Source organism: Melospiza melodia, chromosome 3, assembly GCF_035770615.1.
Source record: "Melospiza melodia melodia isolate bMelMel2 chromosome 3, bMelMel2.pri, whole genome shotgun sequence".
NCBI lineage: Eukaryota > Metazoa > Chordata > Aves > Passeriformes > Passerellidae > Melospiza > Melospiza melodia.
The window spans coordinates 140,447,440-140,462,382 of NC_086196.1; the positions used below are offsets into that span (position 1 = coordinate 140,447,440).

Consider the following 14,943-nt stretch of genomic DNA (forward strand, 5'->3'; position numbering starts at 1 on the left):
CTTTGTGTGTGCCTCTGGCCTGGCTAAAAAATCTCATGATAGCAGGCATGTCTGCTATGACTTTCCAAGATAGAACTTCTAAACATTTTCCAGGGCACTAGAACATTCTTAAAACTCTTGTATTTCCCTGACAGCCCTAGTTTTTCTAATGTACCTCCTTACTAAAAGCTAGCAGGCAAAACAAGGTGTTCGTGTCTCCGGAGCTGTGGCCATGCTCCCTGCAGCCCAGGTCACAGTCCAGCAGCAGCTGCATCCCACTACCATGGTGCTGTTGCTCCTCAGGTACCCCTCTCCTCACCTGAGCAGGGAGCAGCCTGTCGGGCTCAGACCCTGTCCCCCTTCTCGGCCCTGCTGCTGGGATGTGTCTGCTCTCTGCAGAGAAGCAGCCACGATGTCCCCTCAGTGGGACAGCCTGCGGCTGCTCCAGCAGCACCACAGGGCCCAGCCTGCAGCAGCAGCAGCAGCTCTCCCTCAAGGGCCAGGGGGGGTGCGAGGTGACCATGGAGGACCTCCAGCTCTTTCACAGCATGCAGGAGCAGATCTCTTATGGGCTAGGACACACACATTCAAGAACTTTTACGTGCATGGACACACACAGAGACCTGAAGCTCTGATGCTGCCTTTGAGCCAGGATGCTTTTATTGAAAAGACCCTGCCACAGGAGTTGCTTATCCTGTCCCTTCCCCACCTAGTCCTGCAGCAGGAGCTGAGCAGCACCTGGAAGGAAAAGTCCTGAAAGTGCTTTTACTAGGAGATTTATTCCTGGAAGACACTGGATCCTGTGATGCTTGAGTCCAGGGCTGCAGAGCCTGTCTGTGGCAGGCTGCAAAGCAGAGCATGGAGGGCGAGCAGCAGCCAGGGCAGCAGGGAGCTTCCTCGTTTCACCCCATTCCCTCCAACTGAGACCTTGCAGGCCTCACCGCTTTGTCTCCTCCAGGCAGCACAGGCACCATGCTGCTCAGAAAATTCTTTGCAGCTCCCCTCAGGCAGCCTGAATGTGCCAGCACCGAGCCCTTGTGGGGACACAGCGCAGCCACAGTCATGCCCTGACAGTGCCCGCTCCCCCTGCCCTGCACTGCCTGCCCTGCTGCAGGCTCTGCGGGCTGCCAGGCACTGTGACAGCACCAGCCCCTCATTGTCCCTCGTGTCTTTGTCCTCTGCAGTAGACAGAGAATTTGAAGGCCCTGCACAGCCGTGACAGGGTACAGCGGAGCCCTGTTCTCCAGCAGCAATCCACTCATCCTCGGAGCTGGCTGGGCCCAGCCCCACAGACAAACCAAACCCTCCTACAGGCCGCAGCTCTCCCGGCGGTGCTGGGCAGTGCCTGCACCGCCCTGCTCCTGCAGCCCCGGGGCGCTGAGGGGAGCAGCTCCTGCTCTCTGCAGCAGCCCCAAGGCCAAACGGGCAGCTGAGAGCAAGGTCTGCCCCTGCCCCACAGCCATGCAGTGCCTCAGCTGCAGCCCGGGCCTAGGCCGAGGCGGTGCACAGGGCCGTGGGCTCCCCTCAGGCCCCTGCCTCAGCCCGTTGGCTCCCCCTGGCTCCCTCCCACCCATCCTTATGGTCATGCTTCCCCCGGAGGGGAGGAGGGCTGGGTGGGACGGGCAGAGCCACGCTCTGCATGCATGGCTGGGAGCCGGCTCCATGCTCATCCGCAGACAGGTGCCCTCAGGAAAGCGGGAGTTCTGGTACGTGGATCGTCGCATGCTGAGTTCCAGGCGGCGCACCTGGTGCTGCCTCTTCTTCCAAGGCCTGCTGTGGCTCTGGCAGGACACCCAAGATCCCAGACGGCAGAGCTGGTGTTGCACTTACACCTCAATGATATTGACCGAGGGAGATTTCTTCTATGAGAGAAAAATCTGCTTTAAGAACCTGCTTTGCTGCACCTCTGGGATCACACCCAATGTCAGAGCCCCTCAGCCTGCAGCAGGCATCAAGACCAGCAGACCTCAGCAGAGCAGGGTCAGTTTGGAGTAGGGATCCAAGAGGAGAGATCTCCTAGCAAAGGGTAATCAGCAAGCTGAAAAATCTGGAGGGGAACTGGGGATTTCACGTCCAAAAAGGAAGTTTCTGCTCCTGACATCTGCTGGAAACCAAGATGTGGATTCAGTGGGGCAGTCAGTCAACACAGTGAGGGGAGTTCCCACCCTTGACAGAGGCAGCAGATGAAACACAAGCAACACCCTAACATATGGTCCCATTAGAGCATTTGGGCTATAAATCACTGTCTTTGGCAGGTAACAAAGGGAGAAATGTCAGGTGCTGAGGGAACAGCCAGACGAAGGTACTGCTCCCTCCCCATCCACAGCCTGGCACAGCACTTCATCAGTGTGAGGAAGGGGCTCTGCAATGACTTGTGTGCTGATGACTCAGAGCCAGCTGCAGTGAAGGCAGAAAGGGAGCAGTGACAGACCAGTGCAGGAACCATGAGAACAGCTGCCTAGCGTGTCCATTTGTCCGTGTGTGCAGGAGAGGTGCAGTCTTGGAGGGGCATGATGAAGGCTCTGTTACAGTCAGAGGTCAGGTACCACCCTGCAGTGCAAGAGCCATCCCAGCTGTTACACACCTTGTTGTCTCTTCCAGTGTTTCTCCTGCAATCACCCATGGGGTATACACACTGCCCCAGAGACCAGGGCTCACTGAACCCTAAAAGTCCTCAGTCTTTGGGGTGAGAGCACAAGCTGGGGCGTTTCCATTCCTGGAGAGAGGCAGACTCTGTGCAGGCTGCAAGCCCCAGCAGACAGGCAGCCCCGTGCCACCCCTGCTGGCAGCCCTCCCCACTCACCTTGCTCCGCAGCAGCCCTCCGCTCGGCCGCTCTGGCGTGCTGTGCTCTGAGGAGGGCTTTGTCTTCTCCTTGTTGTTGTTGGAGTCATTATCCTTGATGATATCATACTGTCTGCAGAACAGGGCGATCACCGCTGCCCAAAGACACACTGCATGAAGGATCCCTCGCAGTGCCTGCCTGTCTGCCCTCCCCACAGCATCCCAGCTGCAGGGCAGGTGTGCCCAGGGCTCCTTGGGGTGCTGCAAACCCACACCCCCACCTGCATCAGCCTGCACCACCCCAGGTACCTCTGCACGTGCGGCCAGGCCAGCTTCCTTGAGCAGATGGGCACGGATGTGGCTAAGGCCATTGGGCCACACGTGAGGTGCTCAGCACTCACCAAAGGCAGATGCTGAGGCACTCAAACAGGGACAGTGAAGTCGGTGGGCAGCTGTGTGGCTTTTGGAGTGCCTCACTAAAGTTACTGAGCTGGTGCTTGTGACCCTCACAAAAGCCAGCCCTTGTCTATGCAAACTGGCTGTGGGGTCAGTCCCTCTGTAATGCTTTCACAGTGTGCATCCCAAGTAGCATGTCCCACACCTGGGAACCCTGGGCACAGGAGTCTGGAGCAATGGCCCCAGGGGTGACCATGCTGGACTCACTCATCCCCAGTGTGTGTGTGGTAACACACAGGCACACACAGACTGGGCCTGCCTCCTCCCAGCTGGTACACATCAACCTGGGCCAGGTGTAAACTACCAGCAGTCATCTTGCATTTTTTTCCCAGTGCCCTAGGAAAGTGTCAAGGCCAGGGCAACAAGAAATTTCTGCAAGATGCCACTACAAAATCCACATTTACTGGGGAGGGAGTGGGGGATCAATGACTTCCCATTCACAGCAGCTGTATGTGACAAGTCAGGAGCTAACTTACCTCCTAGGCTGCCATGCTCCCAGGGCAGCCCCTGCCTGCACTGGCTCTTGCTGTGCTATACAGGAGCAAAGCACCCACTCTGCAGCTTTAGCAGACTGAGGCACAGCGTCCACCAGCTAGTGAAGTACTGTTATCAGTCACGACATCTAAGGCCCAAGCAACTCAATGGTCACTGTCAGCTGGGATGCTCCCACCCTGTAATTCCAGGTCCCATTCTGTCTCCTGCTCTTCAACATACTCCAGGCCATTACTGCTGAGCAGTGCCTGTGGTTGCTCCTTTTACCCCAGCACCTACAGATTCTCAAGGGACTGATGAGGAAGGGTGCCAGACCCTCAGCAATGTGCCTCTGCACTCTCGTGAGCCACATCCTCTTTGTGAACCATGGACTGTAACTTTGCCTCAGCCCGCCAGAACGCTGCTTGTGGCACTCACCTGCCCACATGAGCAGCACAGCCACAATGATGATAATCTCGCCTGTCTGCAGCTGCCGGTCTTTGTCCAGCCCCTCCATGGTGATGTCACCTGCAGAGAACAGACCCCAAGCAGGGCTGGCAGCAGATACCCTCCCACTGTAGTGGGATTTGAGAAACCCAAAGCAGAGAAGCCCACCTCCCCCAAACAAGGAAGGGTGTGGGATGACATCCTGTATGGGGAGAAGACATGCATCCTGTGGCCTTCCTGGCTCAAATAGAACATCCTTGCTACAAAGGTAGTCAGGGATTCCAAGGCTTGTTTAAGTTCATGTAGGGACTGTGCAATGCCTTAAGGTCTCTCTCTACACAGCAAACAGGGTAGGTCAGGTCAGTTTAACACAGAAGTTCTGAGGAAAGGCAGCCATCTGCTTGCCCTGCCATACTCAGGACCCCTCTCATGGTTAGTGCTGGAGACAGAGTGCTGTGCCCTCCATGGGGCATCATCTCTCTTGGATTCCTGATGCTCTCTCATGGACCAGCATGCAGGCAACCCCAAGGCAACACAGACATGAGTAGCAAAGGAGACCATGACACTGTCATTTGTCCTTGGGCAGCCTGCAGACTGGGAGATCTGAGTGTCTGTTCAGTACTGGTTTCCTACAGGCAGCAGCTGGGCAGGCCCCAGCAGCTGTCCTGGCCAGTCTGCCTAGCTGAACAGGTGCCAAGACCTGAGACAGGAGGGCTGCAAACTACTTGGGGACATTAGCATGGACACACAGTCGACACGACAGCAGCCTGTACAGCCCTGTGTGTCCCCAGCAGCCTGCTGCTCAGTGCAGCAGTGCAGCTCAGTGCACCTTCCTCACTGGTTGCAGAATCCCTGCCCATCTGCTGTACAGGCCTCCAGGTGTGGCCCCAGCAGCAGCACCTGGTCAGGCTGGAAGGAGGTGCCTCACCTTGGTTGGAGCTGTTGGAAGGCAGGCGGTCGGTCTCCTTCAGGGTGCGGAAGTGGACACGCTTGCTAGCCTGGCTCTCCCCATACAGGCCAATGCTCTGCACCTGGATGATGTAGTCAGCATCCTCTGCCAGGTCCCACAGCACACAGGCACGGTTGGTGGTGTTCACCTCCCGGATGAAGCGCTGCATCTGCCCATCCTGCCTCTGCCAGAGGGAAGAGCTGTCACCCCCGGGAGGCTGCTGCCAGCTGCACCAGGCACAGGCCCCCAGCTGCAGGGCTGTGCCTCACTCCTCCCTTCCCAGGCAACCATCCAGCCCAGGGTGGGCCACACTGGCCAGCACTGCCTATTCAGCATGCCTGCATGGCCTGAGAGCCAGACACCTCCCTGGAGAAGCCACCATCACCCAGGGCTGCATAGGTGGAGCAAGGGAAGCAAAGAAGGGTTATGTCATGGCCAAAGCACCATCCTTACCTAGAGAAATCCCAGGGAAACTATTGGAGGGACTATACCCAATGCAGCCACAGTCTTCTGCCTTCCACCAGGATGGATGGCTCATGTGGGGCACCCTGGCAAGGGCTGCTCAGCAGCAGAGCTGTCCTTGGGCAAATGCCAGAGGAACCCCGGAGTGCAGCAAAAGGACTGACATAGGAGCATGCTGGTAATCAGTGTCCCCAGGCCCCTGGGAGAGATGCTGGATACCTGCTGTAGGATGGCGTAGCCGATGACCACATCTCCTTCTGGTACATCCCAGGAGACTGTGGCAGAGTTCGCCTTCAGCTGTGTCACAGTCACGTTGACAGGGGACGGTGGCCTGTCTGGGTGAGCCAGGCATGGACCGTGGTGAGGCACAGGAAAGAGGCAAAAGAAGATGTCTCAGAACAGGCACGCGGCCCTGCACATCACCCTGGGGCCTCTCCCACACCTGCCAATGGCAGCACATTGGCTAGGGCTACAGGGACACCTTCCCTGGTGAACCTGGCCCCAGGAGATGAGTGGCACAGCAGATGGGGAAGCCTGAGCCCTGCCAGCAGCAACACATGCACAGCATGGTGCTTCCTGGGCTGGCAGGCAGTGCCCACTCTGTGCCTGAGGAGTGTGCAGGTGCAGAGCTCTGGGGCTGTCCCACAGATGGGCATGCCACAAATGCCTGGCGCACCACCCAGAACTGCGTAGGAAGCAGCCCAGACACAGGGATGATATATTGATTGCAACAGAAAAATGGGGCACCTTGGAATAGACACACTCTACACTCAATCTAGGCATCTCCTCTGCCCGGAATTACTCCTTGCTCCAGGGCATGGGAGAAGGCCAATGCCAAAGGCAGAGCTAGCTGTCCCAGTAATGCCTGGAAAATAGATCTTCCCAACAACTTTAAGAGTGAATATATAAGCAAACCTTTACTTGAAGGCTTTCAGGCACACAGTGTTGTGAAAATCGCACGTGGTATAGTAATGCTACAATTTTTGTAAGGTTAGTCAATTAGTGTACTTATCATATACTGTCCAATTAAAAGGTTAGTTGGTTAGGTAGTAATTCCTGGGGTCCTGCCCCACTGGAAGGAGTCCAGAAGTTTCTCTTGCCCCACTTTTGTTATGCCTGGTCCAGATTGTGATTGAAAAACACAACGTCCTTGTAGCTATCTCTCTTCTTGGAATAAGACTAAACAATATTTTTAGGAATGTATTTATAAGGTTAGCTTATTGTTCTTAAATGTGGGGAAGAAAGATAGGAAAAGTACTAGAAGCTACAACCATGCATTAACAATCTACATAGCCACAAAGACATGAAAAATATAAAACCCCAATAATCTTAGGCATCACCAGCAGTGCAGGGCCATTGACTGCAAAGCTGGCAACAATGCTTGGCCATTGCTGTTCTATGGCAAGCTGACCTGACTGACCCATGGTCTGCACCATGGCCACTTTGAGATTTCACAGCACTGAGAGCACAACAGGATCCCACACAGTCCTGCACACAAAGCCAAGCTTTGTCTGGAAGTTAGACACAGGAGCACTTGAAAGACACTGAAGCTGCTGTTGAAGTCAGTGCCCTTCCACAAGCTGCCTGCATAGTAGCTAGGGCTACAGGGTCAGTGCTGTGATTTATATAGAAAAAGAGTTCCAGGAGGCACCTGAGAACAAGAGAAAGGACAACTATGACACCAGCAAAAACCCCAGTTACAGTGACTGCAAAAAAGGCAATTTTTGCAGGCCAGCTGTTTAAGTGCATTCATTCACATCTGAATATACCCAGCTTTGGATCAAACCAGAGGAAGGCTTGGTTCCCACTCTGAGAAATTCAGGCTTGTGGTCTGCCAGGGGCAATTAAAACAGAAAAGAAAGCCCAGAAAACGTGTTCTTAGAGAGACCTTGGGACTGAGTGTGTCTCCAGAAGTTTGACACACCACCAGAAGAGAGGGTTGCCAAAGATAAGGACACCACAGTGTTCTGATTATCTCCTTCAGAAAACGAGTCTGGAAAACTGGAAAGGATTCAAAGATACACTCAAACATTCTTTATCCCACAAAGAGTGTGTCTGTATAGAGTTTTGCCCGTGGGGATCTGCTTCATCACTAACCTATGAGAGGGAGGGAATCTCTACATAACCTATGAGAGGGAGGGAATCTCTAAGCCTTGTCTGCATGCACACCTTGCTTGCCTATGAGCCAACAGCAGAACAGGCTGAACAAAGCTGCAGACCCAGCCTTGTCCATTGCCTGCTGTAGATACTCTGTCAGCACAGGAGCTGAGCTTCCTGTAGATTAAATTAGAGAATCACTGTGGTTGGAAAAGACCTCCAAGATCATCAACTCCAACCTTTGACTGCATCACCCCATGCCCACAAAACCATATTGCAAAGTGTCATTTCTTGAACACTTCCAGGGGCGATGAATCCACCACTGTCCTGGACTGCCCGTCCAGTGCTTAACCACTCTTTCAGTGAAGGAATTGTTCCCAATATCCAATCTGAACCTGCCCTGGCACAGCTTGAGGCCATTTCCCCTTGTCCTGTTCCTGTTCTCTGGAAGCACAGCCTAACCTCCCCCCTGTCTCCACCATCCTGTCAAGGAGTTGCAGAGAATGAGAAGCCCCCCCCTTGAGCCTCCTTTTATCCAGTTTGAGTTCCCCCAGCTCCCTCAGCCACCCACGAGACCTGTGCCTCAGTCCCTTCCCCAGCTCTGTTCCCCTCCCTGGACACGCTCCAGACCCTCAATGTCTTTCTTGATGTGAGTGGCCAGGATTTGAGGTGCCTCAGCAGTGTCTAGCACGGGGGGAAAGTCACTGCCCTGCTGCCACAAGGAGGATGCTCTCAGCTTTCTTGACCAGATCACGTTTAACTGCTGTCAACCAGCACCCCCAGGTTCTTTCTCACTGGGCCATTTTCCATCATTGTCTGGATTTTGGGGTCAGGCTGAGGTCGGGTCAGCTGCTCAGCCCACAGCTGAGTTCAGGAGCACCCTGTCAGCGTGCAAACAGCTGCCCCCTGCCTGGGCTGTGTCCCAGACACAGGCATTTCCAAGGGGGGCTCTATGGGGGGCTGCACATTTCTGCTTCTCTGCAAGAATAACAACACTTGTCCCAGGTTACCACTAGTTAGGTTGCTAGCTAGGTTTTGCTAGCAGACATAACGGGGTCAGAACAGCCCAAGAATCCAGGGGTGGAGACTGGTCCAAGATTGATTTGGTCTGCACCAGCCAGTATGTGCCCAAAGCACTCTTGGGCATGGACAAGCCAGAAAACCATTCCTCATCAGTAGCACTGACGTGCTTCCCTCTTTGGAACTCGTGAGTTTAATACCATGGATATGAGCAGACCCTGCCAGCTGGCCTCGGGACAAGAACAGGACATTGTGCTTCACAGGATACATCCATAGTAATGAATTAGGTGTAGGTGGTTGTTTTTTTTTTTTTTTAACACATTTTAAAAGTCCTGAATATGCGTGATGGGGGCAGTTTGACTACCAACCTCTAAGTGTACGTGAGGAAATTAAAGATGGGGTCTGACATCTCTGCGACATAGGAGTTTGTGGATGGAGTTTGTCGCAGCTGTCCAGCTCTGCTCAAGAATTTTCTAGGCTTCTGTGAGGTGTTCAGCCTGTCCCAGATGAGGTTTTCAAACTGGGGCTGCTGCCCAGGGACTGAGTCACTTGATGATTTGAGAACAACGGTACTGCACCAATCCACAAGCCATTCTGCGGAGTCCACATGGGTGTGACAAGTGCTCCAGCTGTATTTAGCCAGAGTTTGCACAGGCCCTGTGCAGGGACTGTCACTCACCAGCAGCAGAAGGGTGAGAGGACATGGGGGCATAGCGGAGCCACCACACACATGGCTTGTCAATGCACCACACCCCACGCACCTGAGCACACCTGGTGCACACCCAGGCCAGCAGGGCCTGTGTGACAGGACACCTGGTGTCCAGGCTACAGCTCTGCATTACAACAACCAGCGTGCCTTGATCAGTTTGATGCTGAATGAACTGCAGAAAATACACTTCTGAGCACATGGGATTTGCACATCCGTCAGGAAGAGATAAGACAAGAAGCCTCAGAAGTCAAAACGTGGGAAGTTCACCCTAGATACACAGAGCAGTGTCTAATCCAAATCACCTCCGCTCTGGAGAGAGACTGGGAGAATGGGAGAACTGAGGTTTTTCACCCCGGAGAGAATGCTCTGGTAAGATATTGGAGCACTTTCCAGTGCCTAAAGGGGCTCCAAGAGAACTGGAGAGGGACTTTGGACAAAGTGACAGGACAAGAAGGGGATGGCTTTTCACTGACAGAGGCCAGGGTTAGATGGGATATTGGAAAGAAGTTGTTCCCTGTGTGGGTGGTGAGATCCTGGCACAGGCTGTCCAGAGAAGCTGCGGCTGCCCCTGGATCCCTGAAAGTCCTCAAGGCCAGGCTGGATGGGGCTTGGAGCACCTCGGTGTAGTGGAAGCTGCCATTGCCCATACCAAGGGGGTGGAATGAGATGGGCTTTAAGGTCCCTACCAAACCACACCATCCCAGGATTCTATGAAATTCAAGATGACACCTCAAAGCTGTTTTAAGGCCTCCAAAGGACAAAGCTTTGTGTATAATCCCCACATTGCATCTAATACTGTTCAGCCTGTTCTGCAGCTGAGATCAGAGCAGTTTTGTGCCAAAGCTGTTGCCATAAAGGTCTGTGAATGCAAGGGCACCAAAAAGCATGCTCTCTGAAGCCAACACATCCTGGCTATAAAGTCAAGATGCTGCTGGGCTCTCTGGGAAAAGTGTGCCACTGTTTATCTCAATGCATTAACTGCTAATAATTCTACATCACTGATAAATGATCCAGCTTCACTTTTTATTGAAGCCATATTACAAAAGGGGGACCCCCACAGAAAGCACAGTCACTAACTTAAGGCCTGGCACAGGATTTGTGCTGTCTGCACAGCAGCATGCTCCTTTTGGGCCTGATGAAGGGGTGGGAAGAGCTGGGCTGTGTACAGGAGCTAGCAGCACGGCAGCCTGTGCTGGATAGGGATGGCCAGAGGGCACTGGGAGGGATGGGTGGTGGGCAGCTAGACATGGGACCAGATATGCCATGCATCCCAGCTCCATGGGTCAGCAAAGGGGCCGGACAGATATCCTTCCCGAGGGATGCTGGCACAAGTGGTGCTGCAGAGGCATGAGGGATGGGGCACGTCTCCACCGGTGCCCTCGCCGTCCTGCTGTGATCCGGAGAGTGGGCCACCCTGCCCCCCGGCCCATGCCCTTGGGGCTGCCGCTCAAGGGCACCCAGATGTTTGCCCAACTTACTGCTGCAGCAGGGAGTAAGCACCAGACTGCACATCTAAAAATAAGTGGCCCCTTTTTAACACCCCTGACTGCATCTCTTCCTGAATCCGTCAGTACGTGTTTTGCAACACGGCAGAATGTAGCAGAACACGTCCGGTACTCGCAATTCGATTTGATATCTCAGCGACCTGTCGAGGGGCAAACAGACAGCAGGAAGCGGCTGCTGACAGAGGCCACCCCGGCGAGTCAAAGGACACAAGGACAGCGGTACCTCGGGTGCGCGGAGCTCGATGTTCCAGCAAACACCGGCAGCAAGGGACAGGATCCCCGCCACCCGGCCGGCCCCAGCCCGCCGCAGCCCGGAGTGTCCGTGCCCGGGGCAGGAGCTCCCTCGGGGCAGAGCGCCCGTTTCCAGCCCCGGGAGCCCCGGGAAGGGCAGCGCGGCAGCGGCCGTGCCCCGGGGAGGGGACTCGGAGGCCGCGGGGTGCCCGAGGAGCCCTCGGGGATCGCGGCAAAGGCCACGCCGGGAATGCAGAGAGGCCGGCGGGGGCGTGCGGCGATGACCGCAGCCCCCGGGGTGTCCGGCACGGTGTCCCCGCCCGGCAGCCCCGGTGCCCTCCCGGCCCGGCCGTACTTACTGGCTCGCACGAAGCACAGGTCGCAGCCGAAGAGCACCAGCACCGGGCTGATCATCGCCGAGACGCGGGCCATGGCGGCGGGGGCTGCGGCCCGGCCGGGCGCGGCCCTGGCACCGGCCCGGCTCCCTGCACCGCGGGACGGAGCGGGGCCGAGCCCCGGCCGCAGCACGGGGGGGCGGAACGGCCGCCGGGCCCGGCCCGCCCCCGAGCGGCACGGCAGCGGCTCCGGCACCGCGGCGGCTCCGGCGCCGCCTCTCGGCCGTGTCCCGGAGCGGCCGGCACCGCCCCCAGCCCCTCGCCGTACCCCGGCACCGCCGGTACCGCCCCTGCCCTATCAGCGGAGCCCCGGAACCGCCAGCGCCGCTGTCGGTATCGTTCTCCGGTAACCCCCAACGCCCCGCCACAGGCTGCACCCCCGGCAGCCCCGAGCGTCCGCTCTCCCCGTGCCGCGCCGCCAGCATCCTCGGTGCCAGCTCCTCCCGTGCTGCACCGCCGGCAGCCCCGGTGCCAGCTCCTCCCGTGCTGCACCGCCGGTAACCCCCGGTGCCAGCTCCTCCCGTGCTGCACCGCCGGCATCCCCGGTGCCAGCTCCTCCCGTGCTGCACCGCCGGCATCCCCGGCACGGGAGGCTCCACAGCGGGTTCGCAGCACACGTGTCCTGGCGTGGGCAGCGAGCAGCACCGGTGTCGCCGCTGCTGGCCACCGGCAGATGCCGACATTCGGGCTGGTGCCCCCGGCACTCTCCCACAGCTCCTCTGCACCTGCGGGCGCTCTGACCCTCCGGGGTACTCCTCTCCGTGTGCCTGAGGACACAGGCATGGGGGCTGCCCCATCCCCAGGAAAGGCAGCACTGGGTGTGCCCAATGAAGCAGTATAGAAATAAGGAAATGAACCCAAATAATCCTCCATTACCTTGCAGCACTAACCTACTAATTTCTGTGAGCAATGCAGACTGGAAGGAGGAGTCAAGCCAAGATGGAATCAATGGTTCCAAGGGCTGCTAAGGTGCCTCAGCCTAGCTGTGGTTTTGGGCAGACTTGGGAACTCCTGAGGAACTCCTCTCCGTCCAGCTGGTGTCCTTGGCTGCAGCTGCATTGTCCTGCTGTGTAGCATAGCTGGACCCCAATGGCAGCTTAGACCATGCCCTGGATGGGATCAGCCCACAGCAGAAGTACATCAGTGCTGGCATGTGTGCAGACATGGGCATGTGTGCAGACATCCATTGTTCCGTGCCCTGGGGCCCCTAAAAGTCTTTACCTGGTCACTTGAAAAGGCCTTTCCTAGTTACAGGAGAATTGGTCTGTACTTTGGGGAGAGCTGTGGAAGACCAGGGTAGTGATGTTGCCATGTGAAGGATTTAATCTGCAGTGCCTGTGTGCAAAAGGCAAGTTCCAGCTAAGTGAAAACTGAAGCTTGTCAGAATTTACGTTATCTGCAGCTGCATGGCAGGTGAAGTGATCAAAATGGTCCCATCTGGGTTGTTCAATGCTGCTTTTCAGATGCTCTTGGCAGATCAGGACTGCCTCTTTCCTTTGCTGAGCTTCATCGGTGCTGCAGTCCACAGTGGTGAGGAGGAGGGTGAGCCTGATCCTGCTTTCCCAGCAGAGCCCTGTTCCAAAGCTTCTTCTCCCTCTGTCTGCATTATGGGGAAGGAACTTCAGGCGAGCCAAGGGTAGAGCTGGCAACTGTAAAACTGTGACTGCACGTGGTTTTACAGGAACAGTTTGCCAGTTATGTCGTCTCTGCAAGGTCCCTTCTCACTTGGTTGCTGTGAGAAGCACTTGGTTATTGCAGAGCTTGCTGTGGTGTTAATGTTGACTGCTCCACAGCCTCTCTTTGCCACCAGGCAAGGATCCCTGGCTTGCCCAGCACTGCTCTGGCCTGTGCAGGAGTGCTCAGACAGGTTATTTGGAAAGCTCAGTGCTGTCACTGTTAGGTATCAGTGAGCAGTGCCATTTTTTTGATAGCAGAAACAGGTGCCCATTATCACTGTGGGACAGTTTATTTTGCATCCTTCCCCCCAAAATACTTAAAAGTGGTTCAGGCTCTATGTCCTTTTCCTGTGCTCCAGGATGCAGCCCAATGGCTTGTGCAGGGTGAGAATTATGCTGTGATTGGGGAATTTTGTGTCTGATCGCCCAAGGCATCACTGTTGGCTGGCTGGCATTCCCGGGCTTCACACACCTTCTGGATCAGTGCTGGCCATGGAAAAGGACATGCTGTGGCATTTAGGACAATCCTGGGAATTCCGGATTGTCTGTGCCCAGGCTGCATGGTCTGCTTTGGGAGCAGTGATGACATTTGCATTTGTGGGTTCAGTCTATAAATAATACATACTGAGAGTGCAAATTCTCCACACACATTTAATTATCACTTGGGTATTTGGGATTTTGGCCAGGCAAAATTCAATTTGCAATCACAAATCAGGAACTAATGCATCTAAATTGTATTATATGCCTTGAAGTGCCTTGTACTTAGAATTCAGTGGGGAAATCCAGCAGCAGCCTCAAGATCTCAGCCTCACCTCTATAGCCTGGCCTCCAGGCTCTGGAGTCCCAGCCTGCCTCTAGCAAATCCGAGGTTCTGGGGGTGGTGCTGGCAGCAGGAGAACGTCCTGCCCATGATGCCGGAGTCCCCTGTACCTGGATCACATCACCCTGCTGTCACCTTCCTCTGCCCACCAGAGGAACACACCAGCCAGGACTCCCAGCACATCAGCAATTGACCTCTGCAGCTGGGAAAGGTTTGGATTGATTCTGCCTGTGCAGAATCTGACCCATACTTCGTACTGTATAAATGTTATTGATAAAATGAAACCCACAAGAGATGTGTGGGTTTTTGTCCCTAATCTAACCTTTAGTTAGCTGCTAACTGGTGTGAGATGAGTGTTCACAGATTTAGGAAAGCACGACGTGACCTGCAATATCTGGGTCCTGATCGGGGGGTCCTGGAGCTCTGTGACTGTTCCCCTCCTGGGACACAAAACTCCTGCAACTCTTTCCCCACATTCTGGCTGCCCTTTTTTCCTGCCCCACAGCCTTTCATGGACAGTTGTGAACCAGCTGTGCCTATGGGAGTCGCTAGCAACTGTGGCTGTGACTCAGGTGGCCTTGTCCTGCTGAGCATTGCCCCTCAGACAGTGCCTGCCTGGCCTTGTCCTGCTGGGCATTGCCCCCCAAACAGTGCCTGCCTGGCCTTGTCCTTGCCCCTCAAACAGTGGCTCAGTGGCCTTGTCCTGCTGGGCATTGCCCCTCAGGCAGTGCCTGCCTGGCCTTGTCCTGCTGAGCATTGCCCCTCAGGCAGTGCCTGCCTGGCCTTGTCCTGCTGGGCATTGCCCCCCAAACAGTGCCTGCCTGGCCTTGTCCTGTTGGGCATTGCCCCCCAAACAGTGCCTGCCTGGCCTTGTCCTGCTGAGCATTGCCCCTCAGGCAGTGCCTGCCTGGCCTTGTCCTGCTGGGCATTGCCCCCCAAACAGT

General features: G+C 55.7%; 1 protein-coding gene across 5 annotated transcripts; it reads right to left on the reverse strand.

Annotated features, from left to right (window-relative positions):
* Positions 1–609: 609 nt before the first annotated feature.
* Positions 610–11,584, reverse strand: FNDC4 (fibronectin type III domain containing 4). Of its 5 annotated transcripts, none has more exons than XM_063153318.1 (7): positions 11,468–11,584; positions 5,766–5,881; positions 5,064–5,268; positions 4,127–4,216; positions 2,783–2,916; positions 1,946–2,080; positions 610–1,838 (listed from the first exon to the last, which is right to left on the reverse strand). In XM_063153318.1, the coding sequence occupies exons 1-6, from the start codon at positions 11,538–11,540 to the stop codon at positions 1,961–1,963; spliced, it is 738 nt and encodes a 245-aa protein (XP_063009388.1). In that variant the 5' UTR covers positions 11,541–11,584; the 3' UTR covers positions 610–1,838; positions 1,946–1,960. The 5 variants fall into 5 exon arrangements, with proteins under 5 accessions (XP_063009388.1, XP_063009387.1, XP_063009391.1 ...); XM_063153317.1 differs by having other exon boundaries at positions 610–1,841; XM_063153321.1 differs by lacking the exon at positions 1,946–2,080.
* Positions 11,585–14,943: the final 3,359 nt, after the last annotated feature.

Coding starts and splice junctions, on each gene's coding strand:
- FNDC4 (XM_063153318.1), bottom strand. CDS start 11,540: ATGGCCCGCGTCTCGGCGATGATCAGCCCGGTGCTGGTGCTCTTCGGC. Junction 5,269..5,765: donor GCTACGCCATCCTACAGCAG/GTATCCAGCATC, acceptor TCCCTCTGGCAG/AGGCAGGATGGGCAGATGCA. Junction 4,217..5,063: donor TTCCAACAGCTCCAACCAAG/GTGAGGCACCTC, acceptor TGTTCTCTGCAG/GTGACATCACCATGGAGGGG.